Source organism: Papaver somniferum, chromosome 8 (genome assembly GCF_003573695.1).
Source record: "Papaver somniferum cultivar HN1 chromosome 8, ASM357369v1, whole genome shotgun sequence".
Taxonomy (NCBI): Eukaryota; Viridiplantae; Streptophyta; class Magnoliopsida; order Ranunculales; family Papaveraceae; genus Papaver; species Papaver somniferum.
In genome coordinates this window covers 116,281,173-116,303,750 of record NC_039365.1, presented here as the reverse complement: position 1 = coordinate 116,303,750, position 22,578 = coordinate 116,281,173, and the positions used below count along the sequence as shown (strand labels likewise).

General features: G+C 41.4%; 1 protein-coding gene across 1 annotated transcript; it reads left to right on the top strand.

The window, feature by feature from the left end:
- The first annotated feature begins 15,247 nt into the window (after positions 1-15,247).
- Positions 15,248-22,316, top strand: LOC113302731 (lysine-specific demethylase REF6-like). The gene is made up of 7 exons (XM_026551671.1): positions 15,248-16,331; positions 17,214-17,292; positions 17,410-17,477; positions 17,817-17,967; positions 18,078-18,778; positions 18,872-19,597; positions 19,748-22,316. Exons 1-7 carry the CDS (start codon positions 15,482-15,484, stop codon positions 21,961-21,963), a joined length of 4,791 nt encoding a protein of 1,596 aa, XP_026407456.1. The 5' UTR covers positions 15,248-15,481; the 3' UTR covers positions 21,964-22,316.
- The last annotated feature ends 262 nt before the right edge of the window (positions 22,317-22,578 follow it).

The window sequence follows — 22,578 nt, the reverse complement described above, 5'->3', positions numbered from 1 at the left end:
CACAAAAAGTGATCAATTCAATTGATTGTGCTCAACATAAGAGAACTTTATGGAGACACGAAAATACTCAACTGGATTAATTACAAGAGAACCCATAGTTAATCTAATTGGAATACACAACCAAACTAATTACAAAAGTAATCAATTTAATTGTCAATTGTTTTGCTCGACATAAGAAAACTTACGGAGCAATAACTAAATAACCAAACAAGATGATTAATTTCGTTAAATATGCTCGACATAACATATCTCACAGAACAACAACTAAGCTAAAAAATCAACTTGGTTGTGTAGTGCTCAACAGAAGATACATTACGGAGCCTTACAGTAATACATAAAAATATGGATCAGGGATGATTAATATTGCGGAATACACAAGGATTCATTCTATCTTCAATCACTATTTGCATAACGACCATTAATAGACATAATCCTTGAAAACAAAAGATTTTAACCTATCTTCCATCAAAATATCTGACAATATAGGCTTAACCTTTATATTTGTCAAAAGTCCATTCATTCTTTTACCAGTACGTGAATACCGAACACGAACAACTTTACTTTTGAAAAAGTATGGGACAAACATAGTTCACGGACGTAAACACCAATATCCCATAAAAAATTGCAATATATCAAATCATAAAGATTAATACTGCAAAAACATCATCCTCCAAATATTTTTAGAATTTAAACCAATAAACCTAAAAAAGAACAAGAAGATGAACAATAATAGCTACGTGTAGTCACAATCATTGTTATTCCAAGCACTAATTATTCTTCCAACTAAGCCAAAAAGAAGACATACTAGGCAACTATGTCTTTGATAAATTCCTTATCATTCCCGAACTCCTTGTCGTCAACAGCCGTTGGAATATAAGGTTCGTGGAGGAAGGAGTCAATACCAACAAACCATCTTGGCTGATGACGTCGAACCAGGGCCTTCTGAATTTCCAAAGATCTTAAAACGCAAGCCTTTATTTCACTAATCTCCTTTCTTACTTCCTTCAAGTCATCAAGAACATCGGAAAACTTCTGAGAGTTGGAAGGGACATCCCTTGACTTTCTTATATTCCTCCTCTTTCTTTTCAAGGAAGGAGTTACTGGATATTTCTCTTTTTCCTTGATTGATGGCTTAACAATCATATTGACATCTTTTCTATCCAAAGACATGATGCTTAGAGAACAGTTATAAACAACTGCTTTTTGTGAGTGGAATTCACAATCTCATCAAACAGTCTTAAGATATAAAGGTTATCAGAGAGGAAAAAGGAATGTAGGGTTCGCAACCTTAAAAGAGGTTCATGGACGCCCAATTCTAAACCCTATAAAGAGTAGAATTGTCGATAATAACCCTTTACTTTATTTGATAGACAGGAAAAACAAACCTAAGAAAAAAAAAACTTTTCCTAAAGCCTGAGCAGTACACAATCTTATCTCCTTTGATCAGGCACATGAGACAAGATTCACCAAATAACACAATTAATTTGTGCTGGGGTGAACAACAATTTGTCCACCGTTTTCCTATTGAAAGGAATCCTCTGACTTTTGTCTATCAAAGCGATTTGACCATACCTTCTTCTCTAATGGTATTATGTTGTCTTTGGAAACCAACTTCTTAGACGAAGATAAAATCCTACATACCTCAGCAGTCTTCTGAGCAAGTTTAAGCTTCCTTGCCAATTGATTTGCTCTTCGTTGAAGTTTGTTGGCGTGCCTCACTTGATGTTTGTACTTGTAACATCTTTATAGTTCATGACCCTTCTGAGAACAAAACGAGCACGTCAAACTTGGATAGTATTCAGGCATCTGTGGTGTGAAAGCAGCCAGACACATAGTAGATCCTGAAACATTACAAACAGGGTTTCCAAAGGATGGGTCAATTGATTCTTCCAGTTTGATTGGATTCTCTTCTTCACCGAAAGCATCAAGGTTGATATATGTATTGCTACACTTATCAAAATCAATGTTTTCACATAAAAGACCAACACTTGATTTCCTATCTTCATCAGAATCATATATCTTAGACATCTCATCAAGTGTTACGGCAAGACCTTTGTTCCTAGTGTATTTTTTACGATTTGGACACTCGTTTGCAAAATGACCAAAAGCTTTACACTTAAAGCAATGTGGCATATCCTCGTCATCAGCCTCGTCAGCATCCCTGTTTTTAGGAGGGACGCGATTGTGAGGTTTATCTGATGACCTAGGTTTGTCTCTTGAAAACCGTTTACTTCTCTTCAATAGAAGATCCCTAAACTGTCTTGTGATCAAGGAGAATGATTTGTCAATATCTTCATCCGAAAAATCACCCTCAGACTGATAATCCTTAGAGACACATACACTTTTACTTTTATCAAGTAACTTAGTGTTCTTCTGTGCTTTAAAGGCAACATCCTTTCCGATTTTGGATGTATGCTCATGATCAAAGATCTTTAGCTTTCCAACCAATGTATTTCTGGAAAGATTATCAAGGTTATTTCCCTCAACGATGGCATGCTTCTTAGACTCGTATCTATATGGCAGCGATCTGAGAGTTTTCATCACAATGTCCTTTTCAGAAATAGTCTTAACCAATGCAAAAGATTCATTAACAATTTCAGACACTCTGTGATTAAACTCATCAAATGTATCTTCATCTGCCATACGAAGGTTCTCCCAATCGGAATTAAGGTTTTGAAGCCTAGCTTCCTTTTCACTAGAGTTACCTTCAAATACGGTTTCTAAGATATCCCAATCATCTTTATACCAAGTGAAATTTGACACATGGTGCTTAGGATTTTGGGTAATGGCATGTATGATGGCATCCAAACCATCGAAATTTTGTTTTGCAGCAAGTATCTCGGCAGGATTATATTCACCAATATTCTTGGGAACGTTTACATCTCCAACTGCCACAAGGGGAGAATCATAGCCATTAACAACATATACCCATGATTGAAAATCACGCGCTTGAAGAAAAGCTCGCATAGCAATTTTCCACCATAAGTAATTAGATCCATCGAATACTGGTGGTACATATAGCACCTCTGTCCATAAAGTCAGATCGCTACAAACACAGACTTGTAAGGTCTTGAAGGTGTTTGCCTGCTCTGATACCAATTGAAAAAGCGGGGGTCTAACAACACCACCCAATATTTCGTTTAGCAATCTGTATGGACAAACTGGAATATACTTTTAAGAGAATCAACAAGACTCAATCAATTAAAAGTATATTAACGAGTATATATCTCTCTCTTGATTTGATTTACTCAAGCAGGAACTGCGAGTTCTAATCAAATACAAGGAATAACTTGGATGGTACCAAAGACCAATATCCAAGGATCAATCAATGACAATCAACAACCAAAGGTTGGATTACTCTAATTGATGATCTAACGCACAACCTGTATTATTTCAATTATAAAGATAAAAAAATATCATGCGGAAATTGAAATGCAGAAAAACCTCGGGACCTAGTCCAGATTGAACACACACTGTAATAAGCCGCTACAGACACTAGCCTCCAATCTAACTTCGGACTGGACTGTAGTTGAACCCCAATCAGTCTCACACTGATCCAAGGTACAGTTGTACTCCCTACGCCGATGATCCCAGCTGGATACTGCGCACTTGATTCCCTTAGATGATCTCACCTACAACTAAGAGTTGCTACGACCCAAAATTGCAGGCTTTGACAATAAACAAATGTGTCTCACACAGACAAGTCTACTAAAGGATCAATCTGTCTCCCGCAGATATACCCTAAAGGTTTTGTTCCGTCTTTTGATAATAATCAAGGTGAACAGGAACCAATTGATAATCTGGTCTTATATTCTTGAAGAACAACTTAGAGTTATCAATCACCTCATAACAATCTTAAATGTATGGTAGCGAAACAAGATGTTGCGGAATCACAAACAATGAGACGAAGATGTTTGTGATTACTTTTTATATCTTGCCTATCGGAGATATCAATCTCAAGCCAATCAATCTGATTTTACTCGTACGATAGAAGATGCAAGATCAAACCACACAACTACGATAAAAGTAGTATCGGTCTAGCTTCACAATCCCAATGAAGTTTTTAAGTCGTTAACCTGGTTTTAGAAGAAGAAAACCAAAGGTTAAAGGAGAATCGACTCTAGCACGCAAACTAGTATCACACGTAAGGTATGGGGATTAGTTTTGCACAATATTATATGTCTCCTTTATATAGTCTTTCAAATCAGGGTTTGCAATTAAGTTACCTTGGTAACAAAGCAATCAATATCCACCGTTAGATGAAAACCTGATTTAGATTCAAGCTAATATTTCTCAACCGTTAGATCGAAAACTTAGCTTGTTACACACACTTGACAATGCACGCTTATAGGTTTGTTAACCGTACCCAAACATATGCACTTGTTGGTTCAACAATAGTTAACCAAAAGGTTAGCATATGGGCATTTCATATCAACCATGTTCTTCTTCACCATAACTAGTTCAAATGACTTCAAATGAACTAGTTAGAGAGTTGTTCAATTACAAGGAAATCTTATGTACTACACAAGACACAATTGAAGCAAAGATGATTTGATTCACTTGAATCGGTTCATGAACTTTTATAGACACGGTTTGTAAACTGCATTCCTTAGTCTTTTTAAGTTTAAGTTCAGAAATCATCTTTAGATATATAACCTTCTCAAGTTCGCAGACTAGGCTCGCGGACTTAAGTTTTCGGTCAAAGTTTACAAACTCCAGTAGAAATTCTCGGGTATGAGAACTTCGCCGGTTCGCGGACTGGGTTCGTGGACTGAGTTCGCGGACTTGCTTCACGCAAGTAGTTTTTAAACTCCAGCAGAAATTCTAGGTTTTGAGAACTTCGGCAGTTCGCGGACTGAGTTCGCGGACTTGGCTCACGCCATTCTTCTGGTTCTCTTGATCAACAAAGGTCGCAAACTTTGGTTAATGGAATAGGACTTATACATAAATGTGTTTCCACAACAATGCTTATGTCCACCATTGGTTATGTAATCTAAACTCTCATTTCAATTATTGAAACATTCTTAGAGGACGTTGTACAATTGTTACGGCATTTCTCGTGAAAGCAATTTTCAAGATGATTGAAACGTATCATGACTTTCGTCACATGGTAAAGATAAACTTGATCGAAGTGAAAAGCTTAACAACACATATTTCGAGATATATATAGGCGAGGTATACTCGGCCCGAAATACCAAATGTGTATAATCCAAGTCTATATATATAGCATACGAATTCTTGTCTCAAAGAGTATGAGATAAAGTAGATAGACTTTTAAGTGATATATAAGTTCAATTCTTTCACATACCTTTTTGTCGAGAAGTTTCACCGGTTCCTTGAATAGTTCTTCTACTTGTATGATGAATCGCCTTGAAGTCCTTGAGCTAAACTATACTTTCTATCCTAGTCCAAGACTTAGCTATAATAGACTAGAAATGAAGACTTATAGTTTTGATCACTAACATTGACAAACATGGTTGAGATAGCAACGTATGCGAGTTCGACCGAGCAATGATCTAACACTACTAATTCATGGCGGATTAATTTCCTAGTTTACCTAGGCTTATTTTCGACAAGCAAGGTCTGGTATATTGCGCAAGGCGCAAAAGTAATTGATCGAATCCTATGTGTTGACACAGAGTTCTTTAAGTTCATTACCAGAGAGCAGCATGCTTTCTGATTGAATACCGTATGCAAAGACCTTATCCTTGATATTTGGAAATTCGTGCTACTCTGTTGCGAGTGAACACAAATTATCATGCCATACCAACATTAAGGGTTCAGCCGGGGAACATAGCATAGAAACCATTCAAAGGAACTTATATTAAGCGAATATAGGCAAGGCGCCGAAATTTACTGAATATCTGAGATGGTTGCTACATGCGCCAGTCTGGATAAATTTCATGTAAATATATTGAATGGATCAATAAATATGCCAGTAGAGAGGTTAGCACTCATGGCTCTGTTTCCTTACAGAGTGACGTCATATCAGATGCAAGGTTTAACAATTTTAACCCTAAGCTAAAAACCACCATCAACATTAAGTCCCTTGCTTAGCACTTAACAGTGGCTTTGTTGTGGGGTAAGCATGAGATGGTGACAGACAAGAGTAAAATCAAAAGGGAAAGACGCGAATAGATCTCCAAGGAAATTAGACTAACCTTTGGTGGAAGGCACGAGGAATCCGTGATTCTTATGTTGGCGGCTCTGCATAATTCTGACTTGGCCATAGGGTGTTGGCGTCAGCACTGGAACTTTGGCTACTGATTGGTAGAGATGGCACTGCAATTTGGTCTGCGAATTGGTGAATGGAGCTAGCTGGATAGGTCACGGAACGTATGGAGATGGCGCTTATCTTCAGTCCATGGAATGATGGAAACTGCCTTCAGCCCGCGGAACGGTGAAAACAACACTTGGAACATTGGCTACCAAACAGTGAAGATGGAGCCGGCTAGGTCGTAGAAAGGGCGGAGACAACACTTTGCTTGAAATGGTGAAGGCGGCACTGCTTTGAACGGCGGAGATGACGCTTCTTTGAAAGGCGGAGATGGCGCTGCTTTGGCTAGTGAAGATGGCGCTGCTTTGAACGGCGGAGATTGTGCTTCAATCTTGGCCGTGCGGAGATGGCACTGCGGAATGGCGCCGTTTTCTCTGAATGGTGGATAGTGCGGCTAGCTTGGCTACGTCCGTGAAATGGTGGATACAGCACTTTGAACTTTGGCTACCAAACAGTGAAGATGGAGTCGGTGTTTTTCGCAATAGTGTGGATTTGATCACGGAGTGCTGGAGTCGCGGAGTTGCTTGCTAGGATGTGGAGCGGGCGGAGATTGCGCTGCTTTGAGCGGTGAAGAAGGCGCTCATTTGGCTAGGTCACGGAATGGCAGGGAGAGCGTTTGGCTGGCATTGCGGGTCCGGTTTCCTTCTTCTGTGCATGACCCAAAAGAAGAAACCTTCTTCTATTCAAACTTCAAAATACAATGTATATAAAGGGCGTTGTCCACCCTTTTATTTTCGTATCATTGGCTTTATCTTTGTAGAGGCAAGCCTCTTTCCATCAGCAATCCAGGTGAGCCAATTATTCTTTCTTTCATATAGATCATCATAGAATTGCACCCATCCTCTTCACAAGTATCGTCTCGTGTCTTTTCTAATAGTTCTTCATTCATCATGTAGATTTCCGATGCAGACATAATGTAAAAAAAAATGTACTGAATAATGGGATCTTCCGGTGGTGATCATACTTCTGACTCTTCGGAGAAATTTTTTGAAGTCGACGAACCCAGGTTTTCTTCACATGAGGAGATATTAAACCAAATCAATCTTTTGTTCAATGCAGCCGGCCGGATTATACAAGGAATGTCTCTCACCCATCTACGCATCGTGAAGGTGCGTGCCTGAGATTTCATGTCTTTGATTGACATGGAGGAGAAGTGGAGATATGATGAAACATCCTAGCAAGTCGGGAAATATCAACGTGATGAAGCTTCTCCACAACCCAGTGCCAGGGCTGGATGATTCGCCTCTCGATTGAAACGGCGAAGGACTAAGTCCAAGAAACTTCTAGACGAGAGCCACTTTAATTACCCTGTCCATAATGGTATCGTAATCCTCGATTCTGAGGTGGACGAACCGGAGCATTCTCAAGGGGCTGTGGTTTGCGAGACTGAAGCACCTTCTGAAGTGGATGTCGAAACTGCTGTTGAGGAGATCAAAGCGACCGCTGAAGATGATGTCGAGGCAGATGGTGAGGCGGTGGAAGCATATGTTGGAGTCGTTGGAGAAGCTGTGGGGACATATGCTGGAACTGCTTCCGAAACGGATTCCGGATGGGATGTTGAAGCTACTGCTGAAACGGCTTCTGGATGGAATGTTGAAGCTGAAACGACTTCTGGATGGGATGTTGAAGCTGCTGCTGAGATAGATTCTGGATGGAATGTTTGATGTCGGAGAAGGTGCTGGGGCAAGTGCTTGAAAAAGCTCTGATGGAGGCGTCATTGACCAAGGTGTTTTGTCATTGAAAACTGGTTTTCCCATTTTTCGATTCCCTTCCGTAGAGCAAAACAATCTTTTCGTAGCTTGTAGATTTTTTTTTTTTTTTTTTATACTTTAGTTTTTTTTTTTGGTGTGCGACTGAAGCCATGTCTCACCGAGTAACATTCCTTCATTTATGCTGCTTTGATAATTTCATATCTTTGATTGAATGAATAAAATCTCCCGGAAGAACCCTAAAACCCCTTTTGAGAAGAATCAGTTCTTTCATCCCCATAACAATCCAGCGGAAAGAGAGTCAAAATACAATAACGCTAATAGGCGTGTGATCTTCTTCTCGTTTAGCTACTTTCATAGCAACACCTCGCATGTCGTTGTCAACAATAACTCAAAACGTGGGAAAATAGTAGAAACAATTAAGGATTTGACCAACCTTTTATTAGATTTTCCCTTGCAAATTATCCAGGGCTTCTGTGGCATGCCGCCTGAGTGCGTATAAGTGTGAGCTGCCACAAGTTGGATAACACGTCATGAGAGAAATAGAGAAAAACCCGTCAGGTGAAAGCCGTGGCTAGAGATTCTTGAAGGAAAGTGTCCGCCCCGCTGCTTGATGATCTTCTTTCTTGCATTATTCTTTTCTTCGGTATTTTTTGAATAAGATATTTTTGTGGGGGTTTGATTTCTCTGGTTTTCAATCGACGGGTAATGATTCTGTGAGAGTTTGGGTTCACTTGGTATTTTTCCTTTAAGATGGTTCAGGAAAACTTTTTTAAGGAAAGATGTTCTTTAATTGAAATTGAAAACTCTAATCATGAATGCAAGTAGTGCAATCATTTTTAGAGAAGTTACAAACATTGCATGAAAGGGGAAATTGCTGAAGGAAATACTGAAAGGAGAACGCTGGAGGAGAAGGTAGTACGGTGTTTTAAGTATTGAAGGGCTTGAGCCATCGCGAGTGAATCGTCACACTTTCCAATTTGTCAGCATTGATGAGTTTGTAGTAACCACCCAAAATAACACCTGCCACCAGATATGGCTCGTCTTCCTTTTCGTTAGGAGAATCAGGTTGAGCGGCTATCCTCACTGTTACATCTCCAACTTGAAACGAGGTCGTCTTGACTACCATATATCCAATTTAAAAAGGGTTCGGGCGTTGTGCAACCACTTGATTTTTGAGCTCGTCATCTTTGACTGCGGCAACTTCCAAATTTTTGACAAAGCACTTGAAAGGCCCAGCGTCCCATTCACATCTCTTAATGACGCCCGGGTTGATAACTGGACCGAGTCCCCATGCCTGGCCGAGATGAGAAGTGGCTGGATGCAGAAAGGGTTGTTTAACCGGACTTACTTGTGTTCGGAATCTGCAGATGAACGCCGACGGGCTTTTTCCAGATAATTGAGTTACATTGGTAAGTTCTTGATACGGCAACATGTAATCTTCAAAGTTGGACGGTTTGTTGGAAATTCCTTCGGGTATCGACACCGGCAGAGGGGATACTACCAATTTCGCTTTGTTGTCGTGTACCCATGAGCGCCCCAGAATCATGTCGTGATTTGAGAGTTCTTTGACAATGTTGAATTTTCCACATGTTAGAGTGTCTCCCACCTTAATTTCGAGGTTGATGTAGCCATATGCATCTATTGCTTCTCCTTCCAAGTTTTTGACCACGATTGGGGAACGGGTAGCCTCCTGCTTCGAAATTTCCGCAACTCTCAGAGTTTTGATGGTAACGATGTTGAAGTGAGAGGCCACGTCGATCAATGTGTTGTCAATATCGGCGTCCCTCAGATAAACCGTGGTCAGCAGTCCCAGTTATTTTTTCCAGCACCGCTTCCCGAGAGAGCTTGGGGTTCTGGCGTGGTTTCTTCAATAGGAAAAAGTCGTTTTCCCGACATGACTCGATTAAGGGATGTAAATATATCTTGACGCCGCGCCTTGGAGAAATAGAGAATCTCGCATACATGCTCCATGATGGATTGCACGGTTTTGGGAACAGAGTCCCTAGAGAGCATGCAATTCCTAACTGGAAGAGGATCTCTGTGAACTCCCTCATTGCCCAGTTGAAGTTCCCCTGCCTCCACCTTTTCTTTGAAAATGCGGTTTAACCTATTGTAGTCACTGGTCGAGCGATGGACAAATCTGTGGTAGCGACAATACTTAGGATTTGCCATTTCCTCTTCATTTGGTGGGCGCCTGACAGGAGGCATCTTGATGGCATTATCTTGGATCCATGATTCCAAGAGTTCAATTACCTATTCGATTGGAAACGGAAATCTAAGGTCTTTTCTCCGGATTCTTGATGATGCGCAAGAGCCTTAGCTGCGGTCTTTCGCGGTGGAGCCGCCTGATGTGCTGGCATTGTGCGCTTGGGTTGTTGTTCTGCCGCTAGAGCCTTCCTTTTTCCTCTTTCACTTACCACGCTCATAGAGGGGCCAGTGTTATATTGCTTGTTGATGAGGCGTATGTTTCCTCGAGTTTCGCATGCGTCTTCAACCTTGGCTGGGATGGTTCTTTCCAACAATGTTGGCGTTGTTGTGGTCGACCGTTTGGCAGCCTCATGAAGTTCAGAGAACGTCTGGAATCGCAGATTCTCCAGTAAGGAACGGTAGATGGGAACCATACCATTGATACAAGAATCCACTAATTTTTGTTCGGTCATATTTGGGTCGTGACAGTCCAGCGCTTGAATCCTGAATCTTTTGACCTAATCATTTGGATGTCCATTATTTCGTTGAAACATCCTTCCTAAATCTGAGAAGGTAATTTTCTCAGACACAAAGAAGTACTTCTTGTAGAAAGCCGTAACCATATCACCCTAGTTAAATATGTTGTTTGGTGCAATGTTGTACCAGGTGTATGCTCTTCCGGTAAGTGACTTCGAAAACTCCCTCAAACGGAGAACACGGTTGTATTCGTGCACGCCCAAGGATTCCAAAAATCGAGAGACATGTTCACGCGCATTACCGGTGTCGTCATACAAGGAGACTTGAGGAGAAGAGTACCCTCTCGGAAGATGAATTCTTTAACTTCAGGAGGATACGGAGGTTGATGTTGATGCATGTCTGCAGAATCACTTTTGTCTCGGTTTCGAAGAAGTCGTTCCAAATCTTCTCGTGTGAAAAAATTGGACGGCTAATTCCTCTCCATTGGAGCCCCTGAACGAGTCTCTTCATCTACAACTGTATGCCTTGCTGAGGCATCGGCGCCAGGAGTATTGAAGGTGTTACTCATTGGCTCTGGTTGGCGTGATTCATGTGGTAGCCGCTCCGTCAGTGTCTTGAGGAAATTTCTGAGTCGAAGCCATGTCCGTCTGATCCCTAGCAAGAACTTCTTGTCTTTCCATCAAATCAGCAATGGTAATATGGGGTCGGCTCACTCTGGCTCCCCTAATCTCTCGTATTGATGGTGTAGTAGCAGCGGCTCTGGTGATGGTTAAAGGTGTCACATTTGAAGAAACGTTGGGGGAGGGGGGCAGCAACGGTCCTGGATATGGTGACTGGAGGTGTAACACCTGAAGGAACATTTTCCGCGGCAGAGGCTCTGGCTCTGGTGACCGAAGGTGTAACGCCTAAAGAAACATTCTCTGCGCTGCTGGTGTTGACAGGTGGCGTATTAACGCTACTGGAAGGAACGTTAATACCGAGAATAATTTCAGCGCTAGTGTTTTCAGGGTTTGTTGTTGACCGGACCTGAGCTCTACCATCTTGAAATTGGGATTGAAAAATGAAATTGGAAATTAGTATTGCAACCGAAATATTAATCTCTCACTGTGGTCGCCAATTGTTTGTGGGTGAAAATCGTTTCTGCTGATTTTGGTAATTTTAGGTGTATGGATGAGAAACGAATCTAAACCCTAAACAATGCACTGCACGGGAGTACTTTTGATTCAAGAAATCAATCTGTACAATCCTAAACCAAGAAATGGTCGTTCCAGGCTTGCTTTGGTCACAAAGTGGAGGAGAAGGGTTGGTCTTAGGGAGGGAAGCGAAGAAAGTGTTGAGACCAGAATCGTTGACTTTGAAGGTGTGATTGTTTATGACTTATATCTGAAAGTAGAACTGGCTAGCAGAAAAGAAAGCTACCAGGTGCTTTCTAGATATTGTATTGTTGCCAACCAAAACTTGTTGTTTGGTGAAAATAGGCGAAGCCTATTCATACAAGTCATATTGAAACGTACCCTGGTCTCGTAGGAAGTGGAAACGATTGAGTGGCGGAAGAATAGAGTAACGTGTAACCGTCAGACATTATGCTTCCATGATGAAGGAAGTAAATTCGTTTACACCGTTACTTTTCACCACCACTAATTATCCCGCTTCATGACACTTTCTTGTAACGGGCGCATTGCAGCCGCACGCTGTAAACCGCCATACCAATACCCTGATGAGCATCCCCCAGTTTGTGACATAATTTGATGTCTCAACTATTTTCGTGGAAAACATGTAGCACTTTGCTACGTGTGGCAAGTCAAAGTCAAGGAACTTAACGCAGGAAAATAGCATGTGATGCTATTAGGCTTGTTTTGGCTGGTCTTCTAAAACTTGCTACAGGACTGTTAGTACCGTAGCGAACTCGGGCGACCGAGATTACATCTTGTGAGGAAGGGTAGCCGTCGATTATGGATACCTTCTGTGGGCGCCTGATAATGGCGCAGTGGTGTTTTTATGTACGCCAGTAACAATGTGGCATGGCTGGTGTGGCTTGTGCATGTCAGTGGCACGATGGTGCAAGTGGCGCCTAGGGTAGCCATAGCCGCTAGATTTAGGCAGCTGATCGCCTGAAACTTTCCACAATCATGTAAGTTCGGTGGAGAACTTGGATGGCTGAGATTGCATCTTATGAGGAAAGATGGCCATTGATTATGGCCATATCTCGTTGTATAGCAAAGTGGCGCCATTGGCATAGTGGCGCCTGGCGTAGCCATGGCATAGCAGCATGTTAGTGGCGTAGCCGTGGCGTTGTGGTGTGGCCACACCTGTGGCATTTTAGCATGGCCAAAACTAGGATTTGGATCCATGACCAAAGTTAGGGCTTGGCGGCATGGCCAAGGCTAGAGTTTGGCGCCATGGCCAAAGTTAGGGCTTGGCGGCGTGGCCAAGGCTAAGATTTGGCGTAGTGGACAAAGTTAGGGCTTGGCGGCATGGCCAAGGCTAGGGTTTTGCGTCGTGGACATAGTTAGTGCTTGGCGGCGTGGCCAAGGCTAGGATTTGGCGTCGTGGCCAATGTTAGGGCTTGGCGGCATGGTCAAGGCTAAGATTTTGTGTCATGGACAAAGTTAGGGCTTGGCGGCATGGCCAAGTCTAAATTGGCTCGTGGCATGTTGTGGACTATAACCAAAAATCAGGGCTTCGGCTAATGTTACTGAAGCAAAAGTCTTGTTTCGATCATGAAATCCTAATTGGAGTCCGTTATGGCATTGGCCACGAACAGAAAGTGGATTAGCACGTAGTGGCATCATTTGTGGCACATTGGAATGTTACTGCGGCAGAGTGGCATGTTGGCATGTTCCTGCGGCAGAGTGGCGTGTTGGCATGCCGATTAATATGTTGTTGTGGCAGGGCGCGTTTATCTTTCCAGTTAGTGTGGTGGCGCGGCAGGATGTGTTTGCCTTTAATGTATGGCGGCAAGTTTAGAGCGACTTGATTGGTCAAGAAAAAGGGCCGACCAAACATAAGGCGCGGCCACACCTCTAGTGCTTGTGGCGCATTTAAAGTGACCCGATTGGTTGGTAGGAAGGAGATGGGCCGGCCAAGCATGGGCGTGGCTACACTTCTGGTGTGAGTGAGGCAGCTTTGGAGCAACCTGATTGTTCGATGGGAAATGGGGACGGCAAGTATGGGCCCAACCACAACTTATGTGCGTGTGGCGAGTTTAAAGCGACCTGATTGGTCGAGGAAAATAGGGTCGGTTTAGTATGGGGTGTGGCCAATGGAAAGTGGCGCCAGCTGGCCTAAGGCATGGCCACGCCTCCCTTTGCTGTTGCGGCTCCTTGTTTTTCTGATTATGGGCAAGGTTTTGCACCTACTAATTCATGAGGGATTAATTTTCTAGTTTTCCTAGGCTTACTTTCGACAAGCAAGGTCTGGTATATTGTGCAAGGCACAAAAGTAATTGATTAAATCCTATGTGTTGATAAGTTCATTGCCAGAGAGCAGCATGCTTTCTGATTGAATACCTTATGTAAAGACCTTATCCTTGATATTTGAAAATTCGTGCTACTCTGCTGTGAGTGAACATAAATTGTCATGCCATACCAACATTAAGGGTTCATCCGGGGAACATAGCATAGAAAGCATTCAAAAGAACTTATATTAAGCGAATATAGGCAAGGCGCCGAAATTTACAGAACATCTGGGATGGTTGCTACATGCGCTAGTCTGGATAAATTTTATGTAAATATATTGAATGGCTCAATAAATATGCCAGTGGAGAGGTTAGCACTCATGGCTCTGTTTGAGACAATTTAGAGCCGTACTGTGCTACCGCCTTGGTATTCCCATTTTTATCGAAGGTGACTTATGTTCAAGTTGCAATAGATCTATGGATATTTTTGGTGTTCATGCACTCCATTGTACCAAAGATGTCGGGTTCAAGTTTCAACATGACCTCGTACATGATGTAATTGCTGACATCTGTTACAAAAATGATGTGCCTGCTCGTAAAGATTTTTGTCAGATGATAATAAAGATTTACGCCCCACAGATATTCTTGTTCATAATTGGGAAAATGACCAAGACGTTTGTATGGATGTCACAGGAGTCTCACCCTTCACTGGGGAAGGCATCCGTGCTTTTATTCCGGGCCAAGCTATTTCGAATGATGCGATGCCTAAACGTACTAAATATTTGGCAAATATGTCTCCCATGGTTATGATTTAGGTGTTCTAGCTTTCTCTACTTTGGGAGAATTTGGCGAGGACACCATATGTTTTTTTAAGAAATTGAAGAATTGTTTAGTTAGTAATGATGCTAGTGATGGTGTAGGTAGGTTTCTTTTTTACAGATTAGGAGTTGTTATTCAAAAGGGTGTTGGTGCTTAGCGTGTTGCTAGGCTACCAACCAAAGTTTTGGACGACCTCTAATTGCCGAAATAAAATATAAAATAAAATATAAAGTAAAATAGTACTCTTTTTGGTAAAAAAAAACTATCGATGGCATAAATGAAATAAACCTAAAAATACAATGTGAGTTTCGAAATAAATGTCTTATAAAAATCACCAGAATAAAAACCACACTATACTACCCAGTAACCCCTGTTTCCCCACTTGCCCTCAATTTTCTCACCTCTCCCTTGTTTTTATACATTCAAAGAGTTGGAGAGAGGAGAGAAAGAGAGATGAAAAACAGAGGTTAGAAACTGAAAACCCTAGAAATTTCAATCCCCTTTCTCTGCTCACTCTTCGTTCAATTCTTTTCACAGTTTCATCGATTTTGATCTTTTAATTCTTAACCAAATGAAGATTCAAGTATAATCCGTAGTATCCCCTTTTCTTCAATGGCAACATCATCAGTAGCAGCAGAGTCAGAGGTACCACTATGGTTAAGAAACTTACAATTAGCACCAGAGTATCACCCAACTTTAGAAGAATTCCAAGACCCAATTTCATATATACTAAAGATTGAAAAAGATGCATCAAAATATGGAATCTGTAAGATCATACCACCAATATCATCTCCACCAAAGAAAACAGCAATTACGCAACTCAATCGTTCTTTATCTGCAAGAAATCCAAACTCAATCTCTAAAACTCTACCTACATTTACTACTAGACATCAACAGATCGGTTTCTGTCCTCGTAAACCACGGCCTGTACAGAAACCAGTATGGCAGAGTGGAGAGGCTTACACTGTACAGCAATTTGAAGCAAAGGCAAAGGCGTTCGAGAGGAGTTATTTGAAGAAGAGTGCGAAGAAGAAGGTGTTTAGTGAACTGGAGATTGAGGCTTTGTTTTGGAAAGCTAGTCGTGATAAGCCATTCACTGTGGAGTATGCCAATGATATGCCAGGGTCTGCATTTGTACCGATTAATGAGAAGAAATGGAGAGAATCAGGGATACCGACGACAGTTGGGGAGACTGTATGGAATATGAGAGGTGTTTCAAGGCATAAAGAATCGTTGTTAAGGTTTATGAAGGAAGATATACCGGGTGTTACTTCACCAATGGTGTATTTAGCAATGTTGTTTAGTTGGTTCGCTTGGCATGTAGAGGATCATGATTTGCATAGTTTGAATTATTTGCATATGGGTGCTGGGAAAACTTGGTATGGAGTTCCTAAAGATGCGGCCGTGGCATTTGAGGAAGTGATTCGAGTGCATGGATATGGTGGAGAGGTTAATCCGCTTGGTGAGTGAATTGGCATTATATTTGATTGATATCCCCTGTTTTGTGATTTGTAGTGTATTTTTGATGTTGTATTGTTGTTATAGTTCTTGATTATGTTACTGCTATTTTTGTATTTTTCCGCTGTAATGTTTTGCTGTTGTTTGTTAAGTATATTTCCACTGTTATAGCTCTGTAAAGTATGGATGTTGTTTGTTTCGATAGTGAACTCTAGTGTTTCAAGCTCGTAGCTGCTAGTCTTGGGTTTTTAGATATTTAATGCTGGTAGATTTAAGTGGCTTGATGTGAATAGGGAAAAGCTCTTTTTCTCAGCCTAATCATGTCACAAAATAGTAGAGGCGATGTAGAAGGCATAATTGTAAATGTTAAATTGGTAACATGATACACTTAGTGAATGTACCCAATGCTCAAAACTATGTACACTTGAGATAGGTTGTTTATTTGGTCTAGGTTTATAAGGGACATGGGCCCTTGGATTGACAGAGTAACATAACGCTTCCGACCCTAAGAAGTTGTATATACAATATTGTGAAAAATGTCACGATCTACCCACCCGTTATTCTTCTTACTTCCCCATTCAAATATATTTCCCAAACTATATTTCAGATCAGCACATATGTCCCCTATGTTTGTAAATCATGTTATCCCCCATCACTGTTGAGATTTTTAGTTTGTCAGATTATGCAACTTCTGTTTTTATATAGTTCCATCAGTATTTGGGAATTTCAGATATCATTAGAAATTAGTGAATACCTTACGAACCGGAACCAGGTATTGAAGTCTTCTTGTTACTATTGCACTTTCATGTTGCTTGTAAGTTGGGATCGAGTTGGTCATCAAGGCTTACATTTTGAGTCTCTTAGTAATTTTGTGGGTTTGTGACAGTCACTTTTGCTACCCTTGGCGAGAGGACTACAGTGTTGTCTCCTGAAGTACTTATTGGTGCCGGGATTCCTTGCTGCAGGTGATCTTTTTATACTGCTAACCTTGCTGGTGTCTGCAATTCCTTACGCACTCAGTTTTTGGTGGTGCGCGTTAGATTTGTACTGTGCTTTCTTTGACAATTTACCTTCAAAATCAGATTGGTGCAGAATGTTGGGGAGTTTGTTGTCACTTTCCCAAGAGCTTACCATTCAGGATTCAGCCATGGTCAGAATCCTTCACTCCACATTCTTTTCCTTTATATTAGAACTACAGAAATATCTATAGCATGTTGGTTTACTGTATTCGTAGGTGGGTAAAACCACTAAGATTTTCCGGAAAAAAAAAAAAAAAAAAGCTTTCTGCTGTTGAACTCATATAGCATATTTTCAATCAATCACAAATACTTAATGGTCATCATAATTTTGTTCCTTGATTTATCATTGCCAATAGAGAATCTCATGCTCTCGTTATGTGCTCGAACTTGCAAATTGCTTGACATTGCAAAAACAAGATGCTTCATTAAGTTGGAACGCTGATTTTTTTGATTCATTTTTTACATTGTAGGATTCAATTGTGGGGAGGCAGCAAATATTGCAACACCAGAATGGTTGACAGTTGCAAACGAAGCTGCAATTCGCAGGGCTTCTATTAATTGTCCACCAATGGTGTCTCATTTACAGCTTCTATATACACTAGCACTGTCATTATGTCCTAGGTTTGTTTTATCGGGATCACAGATATATATGCCAACCCGAATACCTTTAGTTTGGTTGTTTATAATGATGAAAATCTTACTCGAGTACATCTTTGTATTTCTTTGTGTAGTGTACCTAGGAACATCAGCAGCGATGAGCCACGCAGCTCCAGACTAAAAAATAAGAAGAGGAGTGAAGGACAAACCATGATTAAAGAGTTATTTGTGCAGAATATGATACAGAATAACAACCTAATTCATCTTCTTATTGAACAAGGAGCTTCTTGTGTTCTTCTGCCACAAAGTTCTTTAGAAACATTTGAATGTTCAAATTTAGGTGTTGGATCCCAAGTTAAGGTAAAGCCGAGGTTGTCACTTGGTTTATGCACCAACAAGGAATCACTTGAAGCCTCAAAAACTTCTCTTTCCAATATGGACAGAAACATGGGGGTCAGGCCTTATAATGGTGTCGCTTCACTGAAAGGAAAATCTAATCTGGAATTGGGAGGAAACAGGCTTTCATCCTCATCACTAAGCAGAAATGGTTCATATGAAAATACTAACTTGTTCACTTCCACTTCAGTCATAGGGAACCCTAACAAAACAAGCACTTCACAGAGTTCTAGGTTGATAGAACAAGGACTTTTTACGTGTGTCACATGCGGGGTATTGACCTTTGGATGTGCAGCTGTAATTCAACCCAGTGATGTTGCTGCTAGATACTTACGTTCTGCTGACTGTGGTTTCTTTAATGAGTGGGCAGTTGGTTCTGGAGATAGATACCCTGTTGCTGAGGAAGTAGACGATACTCCTGAGGCTGACCACCCTTCAGGTATGCCGCTTGACAAACGATATTTTCCCGCATCTCTAATCCACTCTTATATCAAAGAAATTGTTACCTGTACATTCATGTTTTGTGATGCAGGACAAACAGAGAAGAGTGACCATGATGGCCTACATAATGTAGACTTGGTTCCAGAAAGGGTAAAATCAGCTTTAGATACCGGAACCAACAAGGATGTTACTTCTCTTGATCTACTAGCTTTTGCATATGGGAACTCGTCAGATTCCGAGGATGATAACGCAAATGATAGGGGAGACTGTTCACCATTTCATCAACATAGCGAGTTCTTATCCAACGGTTTCGGATCCCATTCCCTTGAGCATGATTCTGTAGATGCAATAGTTGAGAGTAGCTCCTATCTTTCACGGAGACAAGGTTATGGGACTGACAGGTTTATCAAAACTTATCAACGAACCAAGGTTTCTGATAGGAAGCAGAAACAGAGAAGTCATGATGCTGATATTAAAGGTGTAGAGGCTCCTCATATCTTCTCTGAGAATAACACGCGGGAACTTGTGCACAGGGAATCGATTGGTGATAAGGATTCTTGTAGAAATACAACATTGACCGGATATGTTGAATCCCATCAGGGTGATCTTTCAAATAGTTCCACACGTCATTGTTTGAATGAACCAAGCAAGTCTACAAATGCTGAGTTACCATTGAAGAATTCAAACAAGCAGATTGTGCAAAGCTCTGATGTGGACTCCACCAGAAAACATATATTCTGCCTTGAACACGCTGTGGAGGTGGAAAACCAGCTGAGACCAATCGGTGGAGTTCATATGCTGCTCATTTGTAATCCAGGTAAAGACTAATATGTTTATGCTGGTCTTCCTAAGCTCACTTTCTTAAGTTCTTAGAAAGCCATGACTTACGTTCTCACCTTGTCTTTATAACTGGATATGCCATCTTCACTCCCTTGATTCACTAATCCCTATTTTCTGAAAATTTTAGAGTATTCCCAAATTCAAGTTGAGGCAAAATCACTGTCAGAGGAAATGGGAGTAAAAAAACACTGGAATGCCATTCCGTTCATTGAGGCCAGCAAAGATGATATAGAGAGAACCCAATCAGCTCTGTATGACGAGGAAGCTATTGCTGGTAATGGGGATTGGTCTGTAAAGCTGGGTGTCAATCTCTACTATAGCGTCAGTCTTAGCCAGTCGCCTATATATAGTAAGCAAATGCCTTACAATCCAGTCATCTATAAGGCATTTGGCCGCAGTTCTCCAGCGTTTAACTCCCCAACAGACCCTGAGTTTTCTACAAAGGGATCTGGTAAGCAGAAGAAAATATTTGTTGCAGGTAGGTGGTGTGGGAAGGTGTGGATGTCAAACCAGGTTCATCCCTACCTTGTTGATAGGCAGACCCAAGATCACCCCATGACTTTTCACAGTCATACAGTGCGTGAGTTTAAGCTCGAGGGAACACCTAACATGGCCCACTTGACTGAGCAACTACTGGTTCCGAAGAAGAATTCTTCACCGTGTGCAAGGACACCTGCTATTGTAAATAGAAAGCCTACACGGAAGAGGAAAAATACATCGGAAAAGCCTGCAACTAAGAGACATCAGAGTTCCCAGCTGGACAACAGGCTGGTTGAGGCTGAAGTCGAGATTGAGGATGAAGATGAACCTGCAGCAGAAGAGTTGTCCCCTGAAAGTGACTCCCCTCCTCTACGGGAGAGGCTACTCAGAAGTGGTGGTCGGACAAAACATGAGGCTGCACGCCACCTCAGTAGTACCTTAAGGGGTGGTCGACATTATGGCTCAAATATGTATATAAAAGACGACATTGACGATGAAGATGAAGTTGCAGCAGAAGAGTCGTCCCCTGAGAGTGATTACCCTCTTCTCCAGGAGAGGCTACTCAGAAATGGTGGTCGAATGAAAGATGACACTGAAGATGAGGATGAAGATGAAGCTACAGCAATAGAGTTCTCCCCTGAAAGTGATCTCCCTCTTCTACCAGAGAGGCCACGCAGAAGTGGTGGCCGAATGAAACATGAGACTCCACGCCATCTCAGTAGTACCTTAAGGGGTGATCGACGACATGATTCAAATATGAGTACAAAAGATGAAATTGAAGGTGGATACCACTCACGGCTTAGAAGGACGCCACGGAAGCGTTTTGTTGCTGAAGAAGAGGAAGAAGAAGAGGAGGAGTTGGTGGTGGTGGAGGAGGAGGAGGAGGAGGAGGAGGAGGAAGAAGAAGAAGAAGAAGAAGAAGAAGAAGAAGAAGAAGAAGAAGAAGAAGAAGAAGAAGAAGAAGAAGAAGAAGAAGAAGAAGAAGAAGAAGAAGAAAAAGAAAACAATGTACCCAGTGCACGACCTAGAAGAACAACATCATGGAAGCATGTTGTTGCTGAAGAAGAGGAAGAGGAGGAGGAGGAAGAAGAAGAAGAAGAAGAAAACAACATACCCAGTGCACAGTCTAGAAGAAGAGCACCTTGGAGGTCTGTTATTGCTGAAGAGGAGGAGGAGGAGGAAGAAGAAGAAGAAGAAGAAGACAATATACCCAGCAAACGGCTTAGAGGAAAAACATCATGGAGGCCTGTTGTTGCCGAAGAAGAGGAGAAGGAAGAATACAATATACCCAGCAAACGGCCTCGAAGAAGAACATCTTGGAAGCCTGTTATTGCTGAAGAAGAGGAAGAAGACGACAATTTAGTGGTGGTCAGAGGGAAAGGGAAAAGGAGGGTGAAAGGGAAAGTGAAGATAGAGGAAGAGAAGCAACCCATGAGGAGAGCTAGAAAAGTTTCTTATGCTAGTAGTAGTAGGAACAAACTACCCTTGGAAGATGCAGAAGGAGAGTACCACTGTAATGTTGAAGGATGCACTATGGGATTCAGCTCAAAGCAAGAACTCTCGTTGCATAAGAAGAATATGTGTTCTGTGAAGGGATGTGGGAAAAGCTTCTTCTCTCACAAATACCTCATGCAGCATAGAAGAGTCCACTCCGACGATCGTCCACTCAAATGTCCAGTTAGAGGGTGCATGATGACGTTTAAGTGGCCGTGGTCTCGTACTGAACACATTCGGGTACACACAGGTGACAGACCTTACCAGTGTCGTGACTGTAATCAGTCGTTCAGGTTTGTATCAGATTTTAGCCGTCACAAACGAAAGACGGGTCATTCAGTGAAGAAGGGAAGAGGAGGAAAGAAATAGCTGGAATTGGAGAGAAAGAATGGATGGCTGTAAAGTAAAATGTAAAGCTCCGGAAGATGGAAACACAGATTGGCTATCATTGCACGCCACTAGCATCTGATAAAGTCGCATATTAACTAAGCGTTGATTTAGACCTAGTAAAGCTTTTCCTTTGGCCAATAGCTCTACATGAGCTTTGGGTGCCCAAAGTATGAGTTTCTAGATGAAAGAAGAATAGGACTGGATTGTATTCTTCTTTTATTTTAAAAAGCCGTTGTATCTGTTTTTTCATGGACCTATTTTTGGATCCATATGATTAACATTTAAACACCAGATCAATTGCTTGAGACTTGGAAACAGAATCATCTTTCACTACAGTGACTTTGAACAGATTTACCTAGGCGACTAGAGTGCGAAGTTCATTATAGCTCTTGTTAGGTGCCAATTGTGTATGCGTGTGTGCCCTTGTGTAGTTATCGTAAAGTATTTTGCTATCGCACCCAACCATTTTAAAATATACATGACATCCCATCAGTAGTTAATTTGGGCAAGTTTTTCATTAAATAGATGTTTTTGTAAGTATAATCACAACTAACCATATAAAAAATTAGATAAAAAATTGGGGTAATTATCGTT

What these genes read in the sequence shown, in the direction of transcription:
- LOC113302731 (XM_026551671.1), top strand. Translation starts at nt 15,482, where the DNA reads ATGGCAACATCATCAGTAGCAGCAGAGTCAGAGGTACCACTATGGTTA. An exon ending in TGAGGCTGACCACCCTTCAG is followed by an intron (nt 18,779 to 18,871) that starts GTATGCCGCTTG and finishes TTTGTGATGCAG; the next exon opens with GACAAACAGAGAAGAGTGAC. An exon ending in GCTGCTCATTTGTAATCCAG is followed by an intron (nt 19,598 to 19,747) that starts GTAAAGACTAAT and finishes TGAAAATTTTAG; the next exon opens with AGTATTCCCAAATTCAAGTT.